Source organism: Pangasianodon hypophthalmus, chromosome 27, assembly GCF_027358585.1.
Source record: "Pangasianodon hypophthalmus isolate fPanHyp1 chromosome 27, fPanHyp1.pri, whole genome shotgun sequence".
Classification (NCBI taxonomy): Eukaryota; Metazoa; Chordata; class Actinopteri; order Siluriformes; family Pangasiidae; genus Pangasianodon; species Pangasianodon hypophthalmus.
Window position 1 is genome coordinate 16,145,316 of NC_069736.1, and position 25,448 is coordinate 16,170,763.

Below are 25,448 nucleotides of genomic sequence, written 5' to 3' on the forward strand. Positions count from 1 at the left end.
ATTAGTATGTGAGGCCAAGGTGAGGACGTATCCATGGTTACGGTCAAAGTAGTCACGTGCAGTAGGTGGCGTACTTTTTTTTTTCCCATACTATTTAGCAGAGTAGCTAGCGGATTGGGACGGAGCCAAACTGCAGGCAGGAAGAGTCGGTTCCAAACAGGGATGCTGTTAACAAACTGATAGCTACAGAAGAAATACATCAAGAAATAAATAAATTTAGCCTTTTTGGTCGTGAGTGAAATGAGTGAAAGGTCGGTTAAGAACTCTTCATGTTGATTTTTTTCTCTCTTCGCGTCTGCAGCTTGTTTTGAAGAAGAAGAAGAGTTGCACAGGTAACATGAACCGTTTAGCTTCAACTTAACCGCATATGTTTGTATACATACACATACAGTAGCATGCTGCGTTAAAGATGCCCGAACGTTATGTAGTGTTCCTCACTATCTGTTTTGGTTAGTTGTTTTGCTTCCTTGTTGTTTTGCTTGACATTCTTTCACCAAACGGAAGTTACAAACGGTTTATTTTTTTTGGTAGCTTGTTCAAATGCATGAAGTTTATATCCTCCTTTTGTGTTCTTAATTGGTTTTCGCTTAATTAACCCATCCTAATTGGTGTTCACTAATGTAAGAATATTACACGGGGAATAGTTTTTCAGTTGTAACAAATGGTTTTCTACTAAAATAGCATATGTACATGATTCATACTTCCAGTAAGTGTGTAAACACAAGGTGTACATTTGTTGCTAATGATCACATCAGTGACAGTTTTAACACTCACTTGTAATTCTGGAGCTTTTCTTCTTCTTCTTCCTCTTATTATTTATGATCTGATCTGTAGATTCATTTTGACTTCCCCTAATGTTAGATTTTCAGATTTCTCACAGAAATATAAGTTATGTCATGTTTTGTTTTGTTCTGTCTGTGTGTGTGTGTGTGTGTGTGTGTGTGTGTGTGTATGCGTGTAATACCTTACAGCTGAAAAAAAATCATTCATCTTATATCTGTAGAAAATGTGTAATAATGTTACTTTAAAAAAAATGCAATAATGTTACTAAAATACTTTTATTTTTAATCAAATGTTCAATTTGTACAAGGTTTGATGGGGCAAAAGTGGCAGTGTTACTCATACATAGTTCATACACATCAATTTTGCATTAACACCAGGTATATTTTATATTTTAATATGTATTTTGTTGCATTATTCAGTTAAATTGAATAATTTGTTTCAGTTTATTTGATTGGTGAATGGATGTCTGGAATGTCAGAAAACAGCTGAGCACCATGCACATTTATCTGACCTTCATTTTATTTATATATACATATATATATATATATATATATATATATATATATATATATATATATATATATATATTCAGTTTCACACTCAGGTAGTAATTCTAGGAAGCTTTCCCCCTAAAACTGTTATCTTATAAGCAGAAAGTGTATGTAGTTAAAGCTGGAGTCACAAGGACATTTTTTTACGCTGGTGAAATCCCTAATGTCTTTCTGGTTTTCTCTTTCATGTGACTGCTGTCTTATTCGCATGTGATACAGTCTTGACATTTTCTCTTCTCTCAGCTGACAAAACTTTACTTGTACTTAAAAACAATCTGCTAAAAGTTTAAAGGAAATGGCCAAATAGGAAATAGGCAAAAAAAAAAAAAAAAAAAAGGTAATATGACTTATGAACCATTTTATGGCTTTTTAACGGTACATTATTATGCTTGTTGTAGAATTTTAAAAAAAATTGAATAATAATGTTGGACATTTTAAATGAGCTTTATATAAATTGAGCTCCATGAAATCTTATTCGGTATAACAGAATAAGATTTTATCTGTAGTACCTGGATAATGTATAAAAAAATCATGCTTTAAAACTGTAAAATTGGTTATTTACCTTTTTTTTCCCTCTGTTCATGACTGAGACGTTGCTGCGAGGGTGCGAACTTTTATTTCAATTTTCATTTTTCCACTGATCAATATTTATACTATTTTATATCTCTGAGTCAATGCAATTATTTTATTTTAATATTAACATTGCCTTTGTACTTTATGACCGGGATGCACTGATCCAATAGTGATCTAAAACTCTGAATCAGTATAGGATCAGATTTTCCGATGTGCGATGTTGGGTGACACGACACAGGCCTTGAACATGAACTTTGGATATTTGCGAATGCAGAACATGGATTAAGATTATTAGCTTTTATTGTGTATACTTAACCAACTGTATAAATGAGGTTAATTTATCACATGTCATAACCAATGCTACCCTATACTCACCAAAACAGGAAGTCAGAAGTTTTAATTTCCTGTTTCTAGTTCATGGCGGGGGAGCGGAGTCGTCTCCTGCCCCATGGAGCGTACAGCATGTTGGGGGACAGTGCAGACTCCAGGAAGGGGTCCACGTCCGGGGAAGACGCTTCCAAATCCAATCCCCGCAAACTCAACACCTTCTTTGGGGTGATGGTGCCCACCATCCTGTCCATGTTCAGCATCGTCCTCTTCCTGCGCACAGGTCAGTGAATGTGAGGTGGAGAGACATGGGGGGAATCATGACAATAAATCGGATCTTATCTATGTTAGGTGTGTGTGTGTGTTGGTGTAATACATATGAGTGTGTGTTGCAGGTTTTGTCGTTGGTCATGCTGGTCTTCTCCAAGGATTGCTCATGTTGATTGTGGCATATTTCATCATTTCCTTGACCATCCTGTCGATCTGTGCTATCTCTACTAATGGGGCAGTGCAGGGGGGCGGAGCTTACTGTATCCTCAGCGAAGTGCATTTGTATTAGAACAAGAGCATTAATATAAACCTTGCAGCCCGAACTACTGTCAGAGCTGCTCTTATAGAAAATTCATCAACACCTTCAGAGCAATCAGAATGAAGTATTCAATAAAGACCTATAATCAGATAATTATGTTGTTTATAAAAAGTGGATTTGCAATATAGCTATCGAATAGAACTGGCTAGTTTCTTTATTTGAGGTTGTTTGCATTTTTCTGGGCCGGAAATAGCCTCCACCCCGGGGAGAAAAAGTGCTGATTCTTAACCTCTGAACTCCAGACATGATCAGTCGCTCTCTGGGTCCGGAGTTTGGAGGCAGCATCGGCCTCATGTTCTACCTGGCGAAGGTGTGTGCATGCGGCGTGTACGTGCTCGGGCTGGTGGAGGCCATACTCAACGTTTTTGGACAGGATCCAGGTGAGCACTAGGTCAGATCTCTGGAAAATACATGAATTGATTCATTATATGCTCTGGCCATGTTCAGTACTTGACTTACTTTTGGAAGCTCTCAAGAACAGGTTTTAGTAGAATTTGTCAGCAGGGTTTTGAAATCATAATGAATTTACAGTATATTTCATACTAAACATGTTTACATTTCACAAATCATATTACCACATCAGACCAGTCAACAATTAAATAAGCTATTAATGCAGGGAAAAATCTTAAAATCACCCTAAACACCCAAAAATTTAAAATCCTTGAATTCTATTCAGAGCTGTATTCGGTTTCATATATTCAGCTTGAACATGATCACGAATGCAATTTTGCTGCATTAGAAACATTTCACAGGAGAATCAGAGTTAGTCTAGAATGTAATAAATGAGCTTCTGTTAGTTTTTCTGCTGTCTAATGACCATTTTGTTTGATTTTTGATTGCCACAAATGCTGAATATTCATGTGTATGTTGTAAGAAAGACATAATGGCTTGCAGTATTGCTGAGGCTTTTCTGTTTTGTGTTTTTCTCTTTTCCGCTCTCTCCGTCTCTGTAGTTGCCGGGGTGCCGGAGGGAGTGCGCGTCCTGCCTCAGGGTTACTGGTTCTCAGTTCTCTACTCCTCCGTGCTGCTGCTGCTCTGTTTGGTCATTTGTCTGATCGGCGCTCACATCTACGCCAAAGCCTCCTTCCTCATCCTGCTGGTGGTGAACGTGGCCGTGCTGTCCATCCTCATCAGCCCGCTAGCTGTCGGGCCACGCAACTTCAGCTTCACACACAAACTGGGCCCGAACAACACAGTCACGCACAACGGCAGCTACACAGGCTTCAACAGCAGCACACTCGCCAATAACTTGTGGTGTGAGTAGCTGGGTAGATGTAAAACTTGTTTTTTTTGTAAGAGTATTATTCTGCTGGTTACTGAAGAAGGGAATTAATTTCATGTACAAGAAGAGTTAGTGGGGTTTTTTTTGGGTCACAGTGCCTCATCAGCTCCCAGGGGTTTATCTTCTGCTGTAAAGTTAAGGCAAGGTGTATATATCTTATCCACAACATTTTATCTCTGTCTGTCTGTTTCACTCTCTCCCTCACTTTCACACTCTCCCGCTCTTTTTCTCTCTTGTTCCTGTCTCTCAATCTCACTGTCTGCCTCTTTCGCTCTCTCACTTGTTCTCATGCTCTCTCTCTCTCTGTCTCTCTCTGTCTCTCTCTCTCTCTGTCTCTCTCTCTCTCTCTCTCTCTCTCTCTCTCTCTCTCTGCATATCTCTCACTCTGTCTGCAGCGGGCTACTCTTTAGACTACAGTACAAACAGGGTGATGTCATTTTCCACGGTCTTTGCTGTGATGTTCACCAGCTGCACTGGCATCATGGCAGGAGCCAATATGTCAGGTATAGAAACAAACACACACACACACACACACACACACACACAGACACTTCCTATTTTTACTTCCCGTTTATTGCTACCACACACTGAGCGTAATCTTGATGTTGCTCAGTACTGAATGGGACCCTATATACATACATATATGTATGTGTGTGTATATATATATATATATATATATATATATATATATATATATATATATATATATATATATATATATATATATATATATATATATATAATGTATATGTATATTTTTTTTTTAAGTAAGCTGTATTGTAGTAGTTTGATTCTCACGTTACTCTGGACTAGTGCAACTCATCAGCGCTGTTTTCTGCAGGTGAACTGAAGAACCCCAGTGTGGCCATTCCAAAAGGCACCATCATGGCTGTGTTGTACACCTTCATCGTCTACATACTCCTCTTCTTCCTCGTCAGCTCCACCTGTGACAGGTGATGGAAGTATTTATAATAGTCCAGACTCTGTGCTGAACCACACGTCTGCGTGCCTTTCGCTGTTTCTATGACGATCTCTCTATACATCTTTTCATAGTGGAAATGTGTAGCGGTGCTCTACAATACATAAACAAGTAGAAATTTGGTTGACCTGCAATAATTTTCAAATACTGTAATAAATAAACTAGTAATATATTAAGTGATAACTTAAACGATTAATTGTTGCAAGGTTTGGTTTATGCCATCCAAAAACCACGACAACCACAGTGATTGCACAAATCTGACCATTTTTTAAAAATTGTTCTCTTTTTTGTTGTGCAATTGACATGACTGTTCAGCTGTTCAACCGCAAGTGTTAAATTGAAGGGTCCTACAGTACGTATTTTTTTTAGATTACATTATTTTTTAGATCACTGCTCAAAACTTGAAAATGTTTTAATTATGTATGACCTACTCCTAAAAGGTCATATTTGAATAAAATAATTAAATAAGCATTTCTTTGTCTTTCTTTCTGTTTCTCTCAGGGTGTTGCTGATTAATGACTTTGCCGTATTCCAGCAAATAAACCTGTGGGCTCCGTTTGTAATCATCGGCGTGTACTGTGCCTCACTATCTGCAGCCATGTGCTCACTAATTGGAGCTTCACGCATCCTACATGCCCTTGCAATTGACCGGCTCTTCGGTGTGTGTGTGTGTGTGTGTGTGTGTGCTCTTATGTCTATGTGTAATGAGATGAATCATGAGAGCGATAAAGGGTTTGTAATGAAGCAAGATGGAGCTGTGGAAGGGAGTGTACTGATGTGTGTTTGCTGTCTCTCAGGTTTGCCCCTGGCCCCTGCTGCCATCACCTCCCGCTCGGGAAACCCCTGGGTCTCTGTACTCTACACCTGGGCACTGGTGCAGGTGAGGTTGTGTATTGATGGGTTCTATTATGTGTGTGTGCGTGTGCGTGCACAGGATTCAGCTGACTCTTAAGTGTAATGTAGTAATATAAAGCTCTTCATGGGAAAATGAGGGAGGTGTGTTAATTCATCAATGTGAAGAATATTGTAGTGGTGAGAATGGGAATGGGCTTATTGCTGTGTCGGTATTAAATTGTAAATTAGAGAGTTCTGCACCAGCTTAGTAAAGTTGGGAGGTATCGATACTTGATTTGGTTGGTCGATGAATGGAGGTAGTGGTCAGAGGATTCTAGTCAGATCAGAGTTGTAGAATCTTGGAGAAGTCGTTGGTTGTCAACGGAGAGAGTGGATGGAGAAGCTAGATTAAGAAAAAGAATGACACACTTAATGTTGTGAAGTATAGGAATGGACCTTTAGCTGACTCAGTGGGAACAAATGCATGAATGATCCATGAATTCCTACAGCTGTGTTCTGGAGTGAATGCTTGCTCTAAAAATTACTTAACTTCCTCATGTAGAACTAATGTTTTACCATTATCAGGTGACTTAATGCATGTAAACTTTTACACTCAGATTATTGCTTTTCTTCAGTTATCTGATTCTTTTGTTTGTGTAAACCCACAAAAGGCTTTGACTGTGTGTGTGTGTGTGTGTGTGTGTGTGTGTGTGTGTGTTAGTGCACAGTGTTTGCAGGTCAGCTGAATGTGATAGCAGGTTTGGTGACTGTCTTCTATCTGCTGTCCTATGCTGCAGTAGATCTGGCCTGTCTGGCTTTGGAGTGGGCATCTGCTCCCAATTTCAGGTACAGAGAATAACACAGCGCAGAACTCATTAGCAATTAGCATCAAATTAGTGGATGATGTGCAGAGACGGAATAAAAAAAACACCGGATACTGCAAACCAAAAGTGTCAACAAAAACACACTGAGTAAGTTGTGAGTCTCTCTCGCTCTCTCTCGCTCTCTCTCGCCCTCTGTCACATTCAGGCCTACGTTTCAGTACTTCTCGTGGCACACGTGCCTGCTGGGCCTGATTAGCTGTCTGGTGATGATGTTTGTGATAAATCCAGTATACTCATCAGCCAGCATTGTGGTCTTACTGCTGTTGCTGCTCTTCCTGCACTATCGATCGCCCACAAGCAGCTGGGGCTACATCAGTCAAGCGCTCATCTTCCATCAGGTACACACACACACACACACACACACACACACACACACATACACAGAGCAACTTGAGTTCCCCTCTCACACATACAAATAAAATACCTACAGCCAGTTCTACTAATTAAAATTAAGTTCTATTGTAGTCTAAATTTCCATTATGATCTACTTTCAATGTGTGCACCAAATAATAAAATTTTAATATTGCTTTTTTACGTTCTATACCTTAAGTTACTAACGCTTATGTAGACAAGACCAACTACCAAAGTAACAATGTTGATTTGACTCTATAGCATACAGTTATAGAAAAGAAATGATTTATCATTTCTCTATCACTGTCAGTGTCACCCAGAAGAGGATGGGTTCCATTATGAGTCTAGTTCCTCTCAAGATTTCTTCATGTCATCTCGGGGAGTTTTTCTCTGCCACCATCACCTCTGGCATGCTCATTAGGGATAAATTTAAATTTTATATCGGGATTTCTGTAAAGCTCCTTTGTGACATTGTCCATTGTTAACAGGGCAATATAAACAAAATTGAATTGAATAGATTACAAACTGCGAAATCTAAAATCATTGAACATTTCACACATAATAGTGTAGAGTAATCTGTGTGTGTGTTTATGACTGTGTGAGCTACATTATTTATCTGTGTATTGTAGTTAACATACGGGCTAAAATGACTGGGTGTTGGATTTTCCCAGGGATTTGCCCATCGCTGCATGTAAATGCACAAGCTGTGAGCTACTGCTTGAGGTAGTAATAAAAAAACATGGAACACACATCAGACAGCTTACTTCCCACAACGTTATTTTTGGCTGTTCAAGTTACAACTGGTAAATATAATGTCAATGTTTTTGACAAGCGCTTGATCTACAAATTTGAACTTGCTGCTTCTCGCCACCAATTTTTAATCAGACTACTAACAGTGTAAGAATCTTAGGAGCAAAATGTCCATCAGATGGTTCCTTCTGTATTTCTGGAAGCGCTTCAGTTCAAAAGTTCATATGGCTGTCATGAGCATTCCCTCTTTCATCATTTCTGAAGGGACCTCCTTGATTAGTTTGATCTACAATTACTAGTTTGGGTGCCTTTTAAGTGACATTTTGTGTACGTGTGGCTGACTCCTCCCCCAGGTGCGGAAGTATTTGCTGATGCTGGACTCGAGGAAGGACCATGTGAAGTTCTGGAGGCCACAGGTGCTGCTGATGGTGGCCAACCCTCGCTCTTCCTGCCAGCTCATCTGCTTTGTCAACCAGCTAAAGAAAGGAGGCCTCTTTGTGCTGGGCCATGTGCAGATCGGAGACCTGGGTAAGACCGCACATGCACACACCACAGAGGGCAAAGTTCAAGAGCCAGCTGCAAGTGCTGGGATGATACTGTTGAATGTTGCACAGCAGACGCTAATAAACACTTTATTAAGTAGCAGTGAAGTGTGACAACTTGCACATGTATAACAGTTCGACTTGTTTTATTAAATCTAGCCCTCAACATTATAGAAGCCCAGCGTGAAACGCGGAAAAGCGGACTCTCACAAGGGCTTCTAAGTGCTTCTTTAAATTACTGCTCCCCTGCATTTTTAAAAATGATTTTAAAATGATTATCTCCTTGAATGGCTGGTTCTGATTATACACATTTGTATTTGGATCAAATGTGTTAATATAGCAATAAATTAAAATATTTTTTTAAATTTAAAACCCTCTCAGGTTGTGGTCTTACATAATAGGCTCTACAGCCTTGCAGCTAATCATGTCTAGTATGTAAATATTCTGTTAGCCACAAACCCATTATGCTAGGCTTGTTAGCTAGCTAACTTGGCTAAATGTTACTCCTGCCTACCTATGACAAAAATGCAAGCTAGTTTGCTAGCAATTAACTACCTACTGTTTTCAAATTGTATATGTATGTTTATAAGTCCTGTCATTTTAAAGGTGTAGCGCTGTAGGGCATTCCCACAGGTGTAATACATTGTTTATTGTTTTTATCACATAGACAGTAGCTACAGCTGGCTAGATACAGGTAGATAGCAGAACAACAACAACAAAGTGTTTAATAATCTCTCTCTCCCTCCCCCTGACAGATGTCTTGCCAACAGATCCTGTTCAGCAGCAATATAACTTCTGGTTGAGTCTGGTGGATAAGCTGGGTGTTAAAGCATTTGTAGATCTGACCCTCTCTCCTTCAGTCAGGCAGGGCACTCAGCATCTGCTGCGCATCACTGGACTGGGTGAGACTGCCAGTGCCTACATTAACACCAGCAGATATTTTGGATGTTCTCCCATAGAATTATTATGCTTAAGAAACACACTCACTCTTTTCCCCGTATTATCAAACTGCTAAAACTGATGTATCTGTAATCTGTACAACAGTATTTTACTTTTGAATACTGGTCTGCGTTCTCCCTGTAAGGTTACAATTAGAAACACTGCATCACTCACACTATGCTTGTTCGATGAGACACTTTGGAAAGGAATATAAGCTGAATTGAGGCATCAGTAACACTGAAACTGTCCCCTTGCAAGATTATAACACAAGGTATGTTTTCTAGACTTGGAAGGGTATTAGTAATTACAGTCTTAACTGTACTCTCCCACAACAGGAGGAATGAAGCCAAACACGCTAGTCCTGGGCTTCTATGACAGCTGTTACCCAGAGGACTATTTCCTTCAGGATCCTACATTCTGTAAGGGTGCAGTGGATGGTGCCGGTTTTATTGGAGATGAGGGGGACAATTTTGGTGTGGACCTCCCATCCCTACAGGCTCACTTTCCTCCTGTGCGTCATGCAGAGTGCCCCCGCTGGATTCAGCCAGATGAGTACGTGGGCATCATCTCAGATGCCATCAAAATGGGCAAGAACGTGTGCCTGGGCCGTTACTTCTTCCAGCTTCCGCCTGAAAGCAAAGGAAAAGGCGCAATGTCGACGAAAAGTGGAGATCATGCTGCTGACACGATTGACGTGTGGCCATCTAACCTGCTAAGTGTTGGTGGAAACCAAAGCTATGCCGATGTATGCAGCCTCTTCCTGCTGCAGATGGCATGCGTTTTAAACATGGCTGCAGGGTGGCGCCGTGCTCGTCTGCGCATCTTCCTCTGTGTGGAATCGGAGTCTGGAGACCAGGGCTGGCTGGCCAAAGAGGAGCGCTTCAGGGAGCTGCTGGGGAAGCTGAGGATCCGTGCCACTATTAAGATTGTGCCATGGGATCCTGTGGTGCGGCTGCTGCGAGGAAGCGACAGAATCGCGCCCCCTGTGGTGACGGAGGAATTCCTGTGTGAAGTCAACAGGCTTCTGAAAGAACACAGCACTTCCGCTGCAGTGCGCTTCCTCTATTTGCCCTGCCCACCTGTCGATTCCAGCCAATCACAGCAGTACCTGGCACAGTTGGATACCCTTACTCAAGGTCTTGGTCCCACTCTTCTGATTCATGGGCTGACCCCTGTTACATGTACTGAGCTTTGAGCGAATTAAATGAAGTTACATATAAAGGGAAATCACTGTCAACCAAATGTTAGGCCAAATTTACTCAGAAAAGACATGTTTGGTGTGTGACACTTGCATCTTTAGTTTTGCAATGGAACTATGTGGCTAATGGAAGTCTGTCTTGGCTAATATATTTTATCTACTTGCTTTGATGTGTATTATTAGCCATCAGGTTTTTTTTTTTCTAAAATACCAGGGACATCCATATTTACTAATTTAAGTGATCAGGTACATTGGTCTCATAACTGCACACCAAACAAAGTGCACACCAAACATGTCACAACTGTTTGACTATATTTGATGTAAGGGGGAAATTGTGTACTTGCAAAACTATCCCAACTTAAACACACATGCAGTGACTTGTGCTTACTTAAAACTGCAGGTGTGTCTTACTGTGTGGGCAACTTATTTGTTCTCTGTCAACATATCTATTTGTTCTCTTCTTGATTTGCATAAGACATTTATTTAAAGGGATAAACTGAACCAAAAAGATATAATGGGTTTTGTGTGTCAATCACTGTTGCTACATAAAAGGGGAACATAAACATTTAACAACCTTTATTCAAGCACTTTCCTTCCATTTCAGAGCAAGATGATCTGAAGGATATTTAGGGAATGTGACGATTGAGCTGAAGGGAGAGTCCATGTGTGGTTTTGACTTGAACTTTAACATTCTGTAGTGATTTTTGTACAAATGGCACAGCCAGCTATCTTACTTAGACTTCTTTTCTTCCATTTATGCTTTACTTTAGAGTGTTATTGTGGAACTGCCTGAATTACTTTCCCAAAGCCTTGCAGACAGGTTTGTGTTAACACACTGCAGTCCTCACAGGAAGACTGATGGATACCTGGTCCCTCGGTGTTATCAGGCCAGTGCATTACTTCCCATTCCAAGTCTTTTTGTGTTCAACAGCTCCTTCCTGCAGTTTGACTGTCTTAAAGGAATACTCCAGAGTTTTTCAGCCTAATCTTTATCTACACAAACAAACGTATATCAGCGCACTTCACTGTAATGATGAGAAGGGGGGGGACCTGGATGCTTGTTTAATTTTATCAGTAAACATGTTATAATCTAACCATACTGAGAAGGACATGACGGAAAGTCTTGTCAAAGCTTTACAACACTGCTTTGAGGTTTTCCTGCAAAACTCTTCACTACTTTGACCTCGTAGGTAAGGAATAACCCAGAATTAGTAGTTTCATACGAACTTTAAAGAGAGAGGGAAAAAAAGGAGGTGAGGGAACAGCTGTTTATAGCTGCTATAAGTGATAACAGGAACTAACTTGTTTTGCAGAAGTTCAGGAACAATAAATGTAACTAAACAAATATTTGATGTTCTTCAGTCAATGAAAAATGTAATCATTGTCTAATCACTATGGTACAAGAGGAATAAACCACTTTGGTACGTGCTGTTATAGGAAAATAACGAACTTTGGAGTGGTAATAGTAAAAATTATTTTCCTATAACAGCACGCCCCATGTGCTTTAATTCTTACACATTTCACATAAATGTTTATTGAGTTCAACACTGCCCTTAGACTTTGAATATATGTGAGTTTTGAGCACAAGTTTTCTGTTCTTTCTAAATTTAGGGGAATGTGTCACAGGTCTTGTTTGTTGTAATCACACAAACACTGTGGATATGTTAGAAGTCAATTTGAAAAATGCTGGAGTTTGGAAAACACATGCTGGACTATTCCTTTAAAGGCCTGAACTGAGACATAGCAGAAATTAGGAGCCTAATGACATATAATTGTGACAATTGTGCTATTTATGGATGTGCATAGTTTTTGTTTTGACAATATATTGATGCTTAGTGTCTTAAGACCTAGTTGAATAATGTTGCCTTAAATATGGTGCTTGTTTATGTACATTTGCTGCAGATCATAATCTGTTTGCTAGAGTTAACCAAAAATATAGATGCAAATGCTTATGTGAATATAGTCATACATTAAAAGGTATGATGCATTGCTGCTTTCACTCAGCTTTATTGTAACTGCACTTACTGGCACCAGATTTTAGTTTGTGGTGTTGACATACCTCATTTCTTTATGTCGAGTTCTATAAGAGATGAATAGGAGATGGTTTGAAGAATTTTGAAATTGATACATGAAGTTTGTGTTAACGTTTGGGTTGGATTGCATCTCTGTAAACATGCCTGAGAAGCTGATTTAACTAATATTCTGACTAATACATCAGTCAGCAGATGCCGCCTCTGTTTTTCCAGGCAACCATGAATAATTGTTGAATAATAAGCCATTGAAAAGTACAGTGAGTAGAAACGCAGGTGTTTGTACTTGTGCTGAGAAACATTACGGGTGTGAAGATTCTCTTCTCGACACAATGAGGTTAGTCTGAATGTACAAGCAACTGATGGTCTTGTGCTGTAATTTAATGTATATTTATATAAAAGAGGTCCTGTATTAACAATACATATTCTGCTGTAGTTAACAAACATTGGGCAATATTATTATATATTAAACAAATATGTACACAATAAACTGGTTAAATATTTCCTGTTCCCTTTCTGAGTCCTATATCTTCTCTACTGCTCTCTATTTCTGATCCACAGCCCAGTTCATTGATTGTATTATTGCACACTGCATTTCTGAATAAAACAAGAGTTTGACCTGAAATAAAATTTAAACCTGAAAAAATACTCATTCATCCAAGACGTGCTGTCTGAAGTAGATGTGTGTGTACATCATCAAGCTCGAGGGCGTACTCCCGCGTCTCTGTGTGACGCCATTGGCCACTTTCATTCATTTGCAGTGGTTTAAAAATCTGGTCTAAAATTTGCTCATATATTTGGGAAATTGTACCCGCACCATATTTTTCTAAAAAACTTATCTGGTTCATGCAAAAGTAATAGCTGCAGAAGTAAGACTTAAAAATGCACGCACACATCTGTATTCTGAAGCTAATGTAGCTAAATACCCTACATAAGGTACGGTATTAGCGTCCAATTTAGCATTATGCAAACCACATGCCTAAATTATCACACACTTACCTCAAACCATGTTGAGTTGTAAAGTATATTGAAATATACTTATTTGTGTTGTTTCTGGCTCTGTATAACACAGTTACCTACAAAAATGGAGAAAAAGGCATCGAAAGTAGCTAAAGACAGCTATGGGGTGGGGGGGTTAATGGGGGTAATGGTCCTTTTTGGTTCTCCATCTATGACAATAATGCATTACATTACATGAATCATGTAAATGTTTGCATCCCTGGATATTACTGTCGGTCTTTTAACATTTTTATCGTAAACCAGTTGTCTAATATTAAACTTTAGCTACTTAGCTTACATCTTACCTCGCACCCTTTCACCGTTAAAACTGAAGCGTTGGGCAGCTTCTGTGAACAGTAACGCTTTGATTTGATGAACATTTTGACATTGACGAGTGCTGCTAGACCACTGAGGCAGACCACCCTAAAAATGTAACTTTTTAAACTTTTTGTCATGTCATCCTAACAACAATTTGGCCATATCTGATTATTGGGTGGGATGTGTGCCCCTCAATGTCTATGGTGGTTACGGCCCTGTACAAAGGTATTTGCTAGTTTATGTACAGTGTGTTTTGAGGTAAGTGGGATGAATTAGACTTTCAGTTTGCATAATGCCAAACTCCCAGCTATAAATTTCTCTTTATTTGTTAACTACAGAGCGCCACAGGTGTCATCCCTTCATAATTGATCTTCCTGCATGGCCACAACTTAGGAAGGTGTGGAAAAGAGATAATTAAGTTAATTAATTAAATAAAGCAGATCAATATATTCTTCTGCCACACAATGGGGTTTGTTTATAGTATCTATGGTTGTAAAGAAACAGAACATTGTAGGCGTTGAGGCATGTAATCTCCATAACACAATGATTGCACCTTATTAAACTGTGGCCACACTTAATTATCACGGTCGCTTACGTTACTAAGTCGTGGCCACACAATAGCATCCTGTTCCCACTTATTAAGAACGGATGTCATCTGCACAGCTCCATACATAATTAAAAAAAACCTGAAAAACTTGGATACCAAACATATCTTGGCTAGTCAACTACATTTCATCTTTGGCTGGGATCTGTAAATGTTTGAACATCTACATCAGTGAAAATTCACTGCATGCTGAGAATGTATGCCAAAAATCCTTCCAAATCTGATTAAAGCAGGGTTTGGTGAGAAGGGATTAGTGTTGAGATCCATATCCAGAAGAGCAAATCAGTCACATCAGGTCATTTGTGTGGTCATGTGACTTCGTCCTGGTGTGGGTTTATTTGTCTTCATCATTCCTGCTTCTTCTGGCACTGTGCCATTCTCGCTTCTATTTGCTGCTTCATTTCTTGTGCAAACTTCTCAACACGGTGCACAAAAAATGGAGACAGTCGCAGCCAACCTGGGAAGAAGATCGTCAGAGCGATATGCTGGACCGAGGGATAGAAAGACAAAGAGTGTGCGAGAGTGAATTGTTATAGGAACAGTTTGGCCAAAAATGAAATTTATACAGTGTTCCCTTCACCCCAAATGTGGTCAAAGTACCAAGCCAAGTTTTAGTGTCTGATGTTTGCTCCTTTAGTTTTTTTTTTTTTTTAACTGCAGCAACAAAGCTAAGTCATTACTTCACCTTCATATTCAGTAAGCACTTTATCCTGGTCAGGGTTGGTGGAACTGGAGCCTATCCCAGGAACGCTGGGCATGAGGCAGGAGTACACCCTGGATTGAATGCCAGTACATTGCAGAGTACAATGCACACACATTCACACACTCATTCACACCTAGGGGCAATTTAGAATAGCCAATCCACCTACTGGCATGTTTTTGGGAGGTAATCAGAAACCCATGCAGACATACAAAACTCTGCAGAGACAGTAACGTGAGATCAGGATTGAATGGGGGACCCGGGGCTTTGAGGCAGCAATGCTATCTGTAGCAATGTATCTGTAAAATAAAGGAGGCTTATAGCTACCAATTTAGCGTAGTGCATCATTTATACACAAATAAAATTGGAACTATATCATTCAAATCACTTCAAATGTATGATTCTGGCTTCAATGTGCCACACCTTCTACCTAAGTCTGAGGCTGGTGTGGAGTGACACCAGGTGAAGTGCTGAGGAAGAAAATAATGTAGTCTCAAGATGTAGCTATGCTATGAAGTGTCCTTTTGTTAACAGACACAACAACGCTAAACTAGTCGCTGTACGCTTGTTGTAGGTCCTGTGCAAAATTAAGGATCCAAACATCCAATGCCAAACTTGTTTTGGCTCTTTGACAACATTTGTTTTAAATGTGGCATATAACACATAATGAGTGTGTGTCTCATTATAGGATTCTGTTGTGTTGTATGTTGAGATTTGTATTCAAAAGAGAAGGTTAACTATATCTGGTTGTTTATGTCATTAGACTTTCCTGTAGGCCCAGGCAGATAGAGCTGTGTGCCAAGATGGCAGAGGGATTGAACTGTACACCTGTGTGTGTGCGCATGTGTGTGTTTACCTGCAGGGCGTGTGTAATACAACCACTGGTGAAGGAGCTGTAACCCACAGTGTTGAGAGCGTCTCTGGCAAATGATGATGCACTTTTCACCAGAGGATTAACCTCAATGTTATGCGTCATATTAGTGGACACCATGAATGGAGTCACACACTAACAGGAAAGAGAGACAATAGCAAGAGGGAACGTTATGGGTTTGGAGATTGACTTTAATGGAATACGAATATAATTCAACACTTTAAGTTAAATTTGTAAATGCATTTCTATCCCTGCTATTTTGAAAAATTATTATTTTTTTTTTTTAGAGATTCCATAACTATTTAATGTTGCTTAAAGAGCAAGTCCAGCAGCCTTTTTCCTTATCACGCCCCGGTGTTCAGACACCACCTGCGTCACCAGCTGCTAGGCAATGTGCTGTAAAAGCTATATTAAGTTTGTATTAGGGTTATTTCCACAGCTCAAATATTCAGCAAACAAAATGAGTGAGTCTTTGTCTGTTCTGTAACACACTCTCTCAAAAATAATTTTCACTCTGCATGTGTTTATATTCGAACTGATGCAGTGCTAAAAAGTAGCTAAACGTTAACGTTAAAAGCTCCCATTAAAGCATTATAACAAGCATCACATTAATAAATGCTCATTTTAAACCCCACGCACAGAAAGTGGCTTCAAAGTGGCACCTAATCCATTTTATTAGGCTAATTATCTTTATTTGATTTTATAGAGTGCTATAGAGGATGTTTAGGATAATCTGACAGAACAATACTTTTGTTTAAAATCAGAAATGATCAAAATAAGAGATACTATAGCTAGATATTGTAAATTGTAAATTTGCTCGAGTTGCTCTTTTAAGGCAATGAGTATAAAGATTGAAGGAGGTATTTATGGATAAGATTTTATATATATTTTATATATACAAATATCACACACCATATGCCTTTGTATGATCAATGACATGTGAAATGAGGAGATATTTGCTTGTTTTGCTCATTTGCTCAGGAGATATTTGCATAAACTATTCCTCTAAAGTATACCTGAACTGTGACTCCTCGTGGCTGGTATTCTGCATGAAGACAGCGAGAGAAATATGTGACAAATATCTGGCAGAGAGAAAAGTCACTTTATTTAGTGCATGCACATTTTTTAAATGTTTGTTGAATGTTTGTGTTCATGTTACCTTTGTAGCTGAGTACAATGTGAGCATGGGCTGAGGCTGAGAACCAGCTTCTGATGACATGTTGATGAGAAGTCCTTTACCCCTACACACAGAGGTACGTGCATTAATACCAGCAGCTCTGTGGTAACACAGACTAATGTCATCAAGACAAAGATCTGTATGTACCTTTCAACCATCTGTGGCAAAATCAGTCTGCTCATCTAAGGTACAACACAACAATCGTTATCATCGCCATCTATATCCTAATCTCACTGTATTCTTGGTACAACATGTACCACATTCAGACAGAAATAAACAGGTGGTTGTTGATGTACATATAGACAGGTTTGTACCTGTGTGACGGAGAGGATGTTGCAATTGATCACTTCAGTGATTCTCTGGAAAGGAATTTAAATAGAATTCAGTGCCATTATCAGCAACACATTAGTGGTTATGCATCACTGCTTATGTAAAGTTACCTTTTCAGGGTCAGGAACATCTAAGAAGTTCACCAACATTCCAGCATAATTCATACCAACATTATTCACTACAGAGGCAGAGAAAGAGTGAGAGTGAGAGCAAGAGAGAAAGAGTGAGAGTGAGAGTGAGAGAGTTCATGCAAAAAGTCAACTTGCCTATTTCAATTTATTCCTTATCTTTGCTGATCCCTTATTCTTTATTACACATTATTGCCTATTACTCTCTCAGGGTGGTGCTTGTAATAGGATATTTGCATATCTGTAAATGAAGACAGGAAGAACAAGTTCCTGCAGGTTTCTTTTCCTATTAACCTGGATAATTTTCATAAATGCTTCATTTTTTGATCACCTTTTTGGATCATGAACAGACTTATGCAACTTATACAAGTTACATTACTTATACAAGTTAGATTGTGATATTGTGTCCAATGCAAAAAAGTGAGGCTTTACACCTGCCATTATAGTAATATTAGTAATAAAGATCTTGCAGGAAATTGGCCTCCTTATGAAGCCAGTACAGAGAAATGATATGGCCAATATCAACTATTTTTAGAGACTCTTCCAAAGCATCCATCATTCTGGATCTTTACATAAAAGGTAACGACATATGACACAAACGTTTTCCAATGCAAGAGGCAACATCTGCTAGTATAATCATACAGATAGCAGTTGTTAAAATGGAAAAAATAGAGAATTAATTCATTTTTTAATCACTGAGAACAAAGCTTAAAACATCTACACACCTCCTAGATGGAGTAACATGTAAGTGCAGCCTCCCAGATAGAACTTCATCCCGAGCCATAGATTGTGCAGAACTGTTAACTACAAATTATAAGCTTTATCTCATTTAGCTAGCTAGATTGGCTACAGCAATGATAGCTTACATTATGCCACTGTATAGTTATCCATCAACCCTGAATTCCTCCCTAAAAATAGTAGTCTCAATTTTTTTGTCCCATTAACTTCAAAAGAGAAAAAAAGAGAGGCTGTTGAGAGAACTACTGATTACAGCTGCTATAACGTAAGTGATAACAGGAACTAACTTGTTTTGTAGATATTCCACAATATTAACTATAAATGGATAAAAAGTACATGTGGTTCTTTTAATAAAACCAACTGTAATTGTATAAATGGAATAAAACACTTTCAGCCGCATAACACCCGCACACGCTGGCAGAGGGAGGCGTAAATCTCCAGAGGTCTTAGTAAGAACACCTCTCCAGCTTTAAGTGAAAATGCCTCGGATGATCTTGGTTCGATCGCACTCTCTCATTTTGTTCTGTCTGCATTCTCATCTCTAGTTCTTTCCAGTGTTCCTGCCACACCATTAGTTAGTGCACTTGCCACTGCAATCCTAAGAACTGGGTTGAAGCTTCCACTAAGCACAACCTTTACTTCTCTCATTCTGACTGGTCAAACTCTGCTGTTGGGTCCATTCTTTGGGTGCTCAGCGCAACAGGGTAGTTACGACACTCATCCTGATTACAGGACGTCTTACAACCCCTGCTACACAAAAGACTTTTGTAAATAAACTCTGGTGCCAAAATGTCAGTGCAGTAAATACCGCACATTGTGGTTTCCACTTGATAGTGACAGAGGTTGTAGAAATAAGAGGAATTGCAGCATAGATAACTTATTTAGAGCTTGAGATAAATATTTTTGAAGCATAACAGTAAAACCATCTCCACTTTGACTTGTAAGGTATTGTAAATCTTTCTTGAAATTTTTGTTTTGCTCTTTTGCTCTTTTATATTACCCAGAATGCCAATCTCCAGGCCTTTGAGTTGCTCTGCTATAGCTGGATAAATAGAGTGGCCCTCAGTGAAGTCTGCCTGAATGACTCGAGTCTGCCGTCCGTAACGTGATTCTGAAACACAAGCACAAATTCAGAAAGAAATCTTTGCTCCCGATTTGGGCTTTATGGAGGTAATTAGGACGTATTTCCTCTGTGGGATTTAATAAGACCCTTTCTACATGTAATAAGGGTTCCTTAGGTTCTTTGGGTACATAGGAGTTCTACAGGAAACACTCTGTTGTAAGACCTTTAAGGGTTGCTCCAGACTACAGATGTAACTGAAACTGAATACTTCATTCAGAATTAACAGATAATGTGTTCTAAATGGATACAAATACAGATATGAATAGGAGGAGTTCTATTTGTTTTTTTTTAGAAAGCTTGCCAGAAAGGTTGACATGGTATCTGGTTGAGACTAGAGGTTTGCATGGACTGGGTTTTTACTTTCATATGGGCGAGTAGTCAGCTATGAAGCTTACAGGACAAAGAAAGACCCCATTCTTTAACATGAACATGAACAATGCATTTGCAGCAATGCATTTACTGCATTCATTCATTCATCCATAGTAACTGCCTAGCCAGAATCACGGTGGATTAAATATGGCTACTAGTCTGTTTGTATTTTAGGAAATAGAATCGTAATAGAATAGAATAATAAATAGAAATAGAAATAGAATAATAAATCATTAGAAAATGTCTTTGGCAGGTACATACAAAAATAATAACTTGTCATGTGGGATTAAAAATCCAGCCTCATGCACATCTCTAGTACAAAAAAAGAGAAAAGATTAAAAAGAAGAAAAAGCCCTTCCTGTTTAGGCCACGCACATTATGGAGCACTAAACAGATACAGATAATTGCATTACACCCCTACTTGAGACAAAAAAGAAGAAACCTTAAGGGTGCTGGATGGGCCTCTTTTTTTCCATGAGTGTAAGTACAAAATCTAAGAACTGGCTAATCAGCTCTGTATTTCTTCTCTTTATATTGTTGCTTGATTCCTAAACATGCAATTCCTGCATCTAACCTGCTATCACTCACCTATCTCGTCAGAAACTCTGCGAAGCTTCTCTTGCGATCTACTGATCAGAACAATGTCCAGTCCTCGTCTGGCGAGCTAACACACACACACAAACACACAACACTGTATGATTTATCTACATCCTTTCAGAACAGAGTTTGTAAAGTGAGATGTTCTACAAAGGAGGAAGTGTAGATTATGTCTTTGCTTTTATATACAAGCTTAGAAGCAGTAAAAGTCCTTCTTGCCCGGAATATCGATTTTCATTTCATTCCCTTGCAACCATCTCTGCCTCTTTATTTCATTTCTTGCCTTTCAAAGTAAATACTGCACTCCAACAGCTTAACCTTAAAAGTTTATTATTCAGTTATTCAGCTTAAAGCATATTATTCAGTAACTACTTTAGGCTGGTCGGTCTTCCTTCTTTTCATGACTGTTATTAGTTTTTAATCCAAATCATTTGACTTAATCGGATCAAATCAGATTTTATTACTTTAAATTTAATTTTAATATAGTAAATTATTCTAATTTTAAAAAACATCAGTGTAAAAGCACTTTATTCAAGATCATTGGCCTTCATTTAAGCATGAAAACAGATCATGCAAATGAGGTTTGGAGTCTCTAGGGTTCAACATTATCCCATGCCAAACACCCATGCTAATGAGCTGGTGGAACATTCACAGAAATCAAGTTGAGATTCTTGTCTTTTGTTATGTTGTTCGCTAGGCTGATGTCACTTGACACACTTTTGCATTTGCCTTTAGTGAGAGACTGAGAATATTTTAGATATTCCTCAGGGTCGCCTGGTCTGTTCCTCCTGGTAACTTATTTTCCTTTTTTATTTAAATTTAGCTGTGTTTCTATTTTATATACTGATATATGAATAACAGAGGGAGAAATGTGCAATGTTAAGGAAATTTCTGCACAAATTTCTGCTAAAATATGAACATTTGTTTCCTGGATTTTATTGTTTGTATACAGTAAATAGCTGTATTGCTTTTACTGTATTTTACTGGAGTTGGCAGTACACTGTACAATACAAACCAAATAGTAAAACAACAGTACAATACTGTAATTTATTGTATATTCATTCAACTATAAAGTGACAACATTTTGCAGTAATTCACTATTTTTCAGTTGTAGCTTGTACTTTTTTACAATAGCTTATTAGCAACTTAACTGCCAGTAATTTCATGTAAATTACTGTAGCTACAGGAAATTTCATAAGGCTTCTATTTATTCTTGTCCAAGGAACTTGCAAATTAAACACAGAAGGAGAAGAAAGTGATAATATGAACTTTCAGAAGTGGGAATAAATGTAAATAAAGTCACTACTAACCTCAATGGCATAGGCTCGTCCAATCCCTGCCGTTGCCCCTGTGACCACTGTGGAATAGAAGAAACACAAGTTTTAACAGACAAGATTTTTCCCAAAGTCCTCTGAGTGGAGAGGTTTGAGGTTATTTTCATGCTGTGTATCTGGGCTGGACAATATTAAGATATGATATCAATACTGTCATAGAAAAGTTTATCATGTTGTTCTTATAAGTATTGTCATTATCATCAGGTATCTCTGCTTTTATAAGTCCTTTGTTACTCGCTGTAAAAAGTGACTGGAAATGACTTGAAAGTAAATAGAAATGTTGGACCAATTGTTTCCTTTACTCAGTGAAATACTATAATTTTAATAAATGTTGGACAAAAATGACATTCCTGTAGTGGTCCTTGTTGACATGTCTTTAGCAAAACCACAGCAGAATTATACATTGTGGCAGATCATGTACTGTGAGGATTTCATCGAGTATTATGATATTTTTGCCATATGTTGTGTATCTTGAACACAAATGAACACCATAGGCAGCAGACACAACATTATGTTCCTTCTAATCTCACCCTTGATAATCACCTTGGTTGTCTCTGCCATTTCTTTGTGAATATTTATCAGTAGGATGCTTTACATATTACTCCAAATAACATAGTAGAGCAGGAGGCTGAAACATGTCGGGGATGTCAGACACTTCACATTCCACAATCTAGTAAGTTATTTATGCACCAAAGTCCACAAAATCTTATGTTTTCCTTGTAAATTCTACTAATGGTTCATTTTCTATATATAAATTAAGTTGTTATATAAGAAGTGGCTGTTTGAACCCGGAGTCGAAGCCTCTAGAGTACGTCTTTTGTCTTGTCCCATTAGTTTGAAGATAATTGGACCTTAAGGACCACTGCTGAACCTTTGACGAGAAACTACGTTTAAGTTGTTTGTACCTGTAAAGGACCTTTTTAGACATTCTAGACAAGTTTTTTTTTCTTCTGTGCAATATATACTGTAAGTATTTCATTTAATATGCATTAAAAACCTATTTCAAATATTGTTTCACATCATCATGGGAGTTGCCCTAATGGTTTCCAAGAATCTTAATTCCCTATAGATCCAAATTATAGTCTGCTTATAATATAAAAATAAATAATAAATCTGGAAGACAATGAATGCTATATAATCAGTGCTTCCTTGTCCTTGTTTTCCAGCACAGTATCCTGCTTGTAAATTCATAGCAGTTTGCATTAAAAAAAAGGTTACAAAGGATAGGATTAGGAGCAGGTTTAGTTTTTTGTTTTGACAACCTCATTCAACCCTTTTCATTCAAATTTGTGCAAATTCCCCATAAGATTAGGTTGTATGTGTTTGTTTTGCAGACAGCCTGAAGTACAGAATCCTTACAGATGTGTATGTCTCTGTATGTCCTTACAGATGTGTATTCTTTTTGGTTCCTTATATTACCTATAAACCAGAGCTTTTCACAATCACCATCAGAGACCACCTAACACCTCAACAGAAAACCATCAAACATGGCTAGAATCACAGGTCCCATGTTAAACCATTAGGATGCTTTCCACTGTCAGACCAACCCACACGGAAAACACAAAAGGCACTACTAAACAAAAGAAGCAACAAAAATAGGTCTTTTCCCCCCAATAATCTCAACATGTCAGTTAAAGTTGAGTTTATGCAAGACACAGCCAGATGAAAATGTAGAATACTGATGGAAAGATGGATTAAACACATGAGACCTGATATCTGTTGAGCCTATTCCAACTTCATCTGACCATTTTTATTCCTTTAGTAGTGTATAAGAGCTAAACTGGCAGTAATGGCATCAGAATTGCACTCTGTCAGGTGTAACAGGTGTAACAGGTGTAACAGGTGGAGTGGCGTTACCTGCCCACTGTCCGTACTCTCTCAGATCTGTTTGCCAGATGTTGGACAGCATGTACACTTTGACGCCTTGCCAAGTCATCCACGACCACTTCAGCAGGTAATACAGCGCCGTGGCGCCACCTAGAAAGCAGAGATAAGATCCAAAGTAACCGCACTCCTCAGAGCCGGCCATGTTAGCTGCCGCTGACTGGAGAGAGCAGCCATGCGCGCGCGCCTTTAAACGGGCCACGAGCGCTCTCTTATTAATATGCAAGCTCCACCCACAATTGATCCAGTTCCGCCTGCCATTGGTTAGCGATAGATCATACGGTACGGTATTAACATAAGGTAATATATTAATATTAACATATTAAGGTAGATTGTAGCTCCGCCTATAAATATCTTTTTTTTTTTTTAGATGTAACCTTTGTCAAAAAATCCAAAAATTTCAGTTTGTCTTGGAGGATCTTATTTGATTTTTAGAATCTTACTGGACATTGTGAATTTAAAAAGAAGAAGAAGAAGAAGAAGAATTTCAGTTTGTCCTGTAGGATCTTATCTGATTCTTGTTTGATTCTTTTTTTTTTATATATATATAGTTTTAAAATCCTAAAAGATTGTCATATAAATCTTAAAAAAAAAAACATCTTAAAAATATCACATTGAATTACCTTATAGACCTGAAAAGGAACCCAAATGGATCCCATTAAAAAAATCTAGTAGAATTGTTCCTACAGCATGTTTATATCTTGTCCTATAGGACTATAGGAATTCCTCTAGGAATCTTATAGGAATCTTATAGGAATCTTATAGGAATTCCAAAATATGATAGAAATTCTAATTAGAATCCTGTCCAAGTTTCTTATTGGAATCCTTTAGGATTTTCTTTAGGGAAATTCGTATATAGTTGTAAAATGAACCAAAACATACGTTAAAAAGAAATTTGGAAACGCATGCAGAACACACCCATAGTAGCCCTTTTGCATATTATATAATTACAGCATCATGTAAAGGTATTGCAGACCTCATGTTAATCGGACACTACGTGTAACCATGCTGATAATTAAAAACAAATCAGGCAATGACGGATGCGAAACACTGATAAACACAGAGCTTTCCATCACCCAGTCCAAACAAAGCATACACACACACACACACACACACTCGTATCTGCGAATGGCAGGAGGAGAACATAACACACCCGCACATGATGTCCTCAGGACAAAAGAGAAAGTGCGTCCACTTTATCACCCCACAGTTACACCACCTGTCTCCAGCCTGCCACAGCTGCCAGTCTTGCTGTATCTCTAACTACCTTTCCCCTTAACCTCACTCATTTTAGCCATTATTTACCAACTATCCATATATCAACCATATAGATGCACTTTGTTGCATATGCTGCTATGCATAAAGTTTTATTCCTCCTCTATACACTCAAAACAAATGACTAAAATACACTTTTTATCAGTGGGGAGGTATCCTCAAAGGTACATCTTCAATACCTTTAGTATGTCTCTATTACCTGGAAGGGTGCATGAGTATCTGTTTCGTACCTGCAGGTAGTGTAAAGTATTATTCTAGTCACAAGAATGGTCAAGAATGGTCCATAAGATCAAACTGTGTACCTTAAATGATTTTTAAAGGTACATTACATTCACATTACCATGTAACATTTACACCTTTGATGGAACCACCACAGTGCTATTGATAAA

General features: G+C 38.4%; 2 protein-coding genes across 2 annotated transcripts; one reads left to right on the forward strand and one right to left on the reverse strand.

Moving 5' to 3' along the window:
* Positions 1-13,115, forward strand: slc12a9 (solute carrier family 12 member 9). Its single transcript, XM_053230495.1, has 15 exons — positions 1-19; positions 302-332; positions 2,322-2,517; positions 2,630-2,764; positions 3,066-3,203; positions 3,777-4,079; positions 4,501-4,608; positions 4,947-5,058; positions 5,586-5,743; positions 5,882-5,964; positions 6,640-6,764; positions 6,948-7,140; positions 8,257-8,431; positions 9,201-9,347; positions 9,720-13,115. The coding sequence occupies exons 3-15, from the start codon at positions 2,325-2,327 to the stop codon at positions 10,577-10,579; spliced, it is 2,730 nt and encodes a 909-aa protein (XP_053086470.1). The 5' UTR covers positions 1-19; positions 302-332; positions 2,322-2,324; the 3' UTR covers positions 10,580-13,115.
* hsd20b2 (hydroxysteroid (20-beta) dehydrogenase 2) lies at positions 12,973-23,973 on the reverse strand. Its single transcript, XM_026921778.3, has 11 exons — positions 23,758-23,973; positions 21,877-21,923; positions 20,558-20,633; positions 19,478-19,588; positions 17,722-17,789; positions 17,596-17,640; positions 17,429-17,463; positions 17,264-17,345; positions 17,121-17,186; positions 16,090-16,239; positions 12,973-15,018 (listed from the first exon to the last, which is right to left on the reverse strand). The coding sequence occupies exons 1-11, from the start codon at positions 23,927-23,929 to the stop codon at positions 14,881-14,883; spliced, it is 990 nt and encodes a 329-aa protein (XP_026777579.3). The 5' UTR covers positions 23,930-23,973; the 3' UTR covers positions 12,973-14,880.
* Between the last annotated feature and the right edge of the window lie 1,475 nt (positions 23,974-25,448).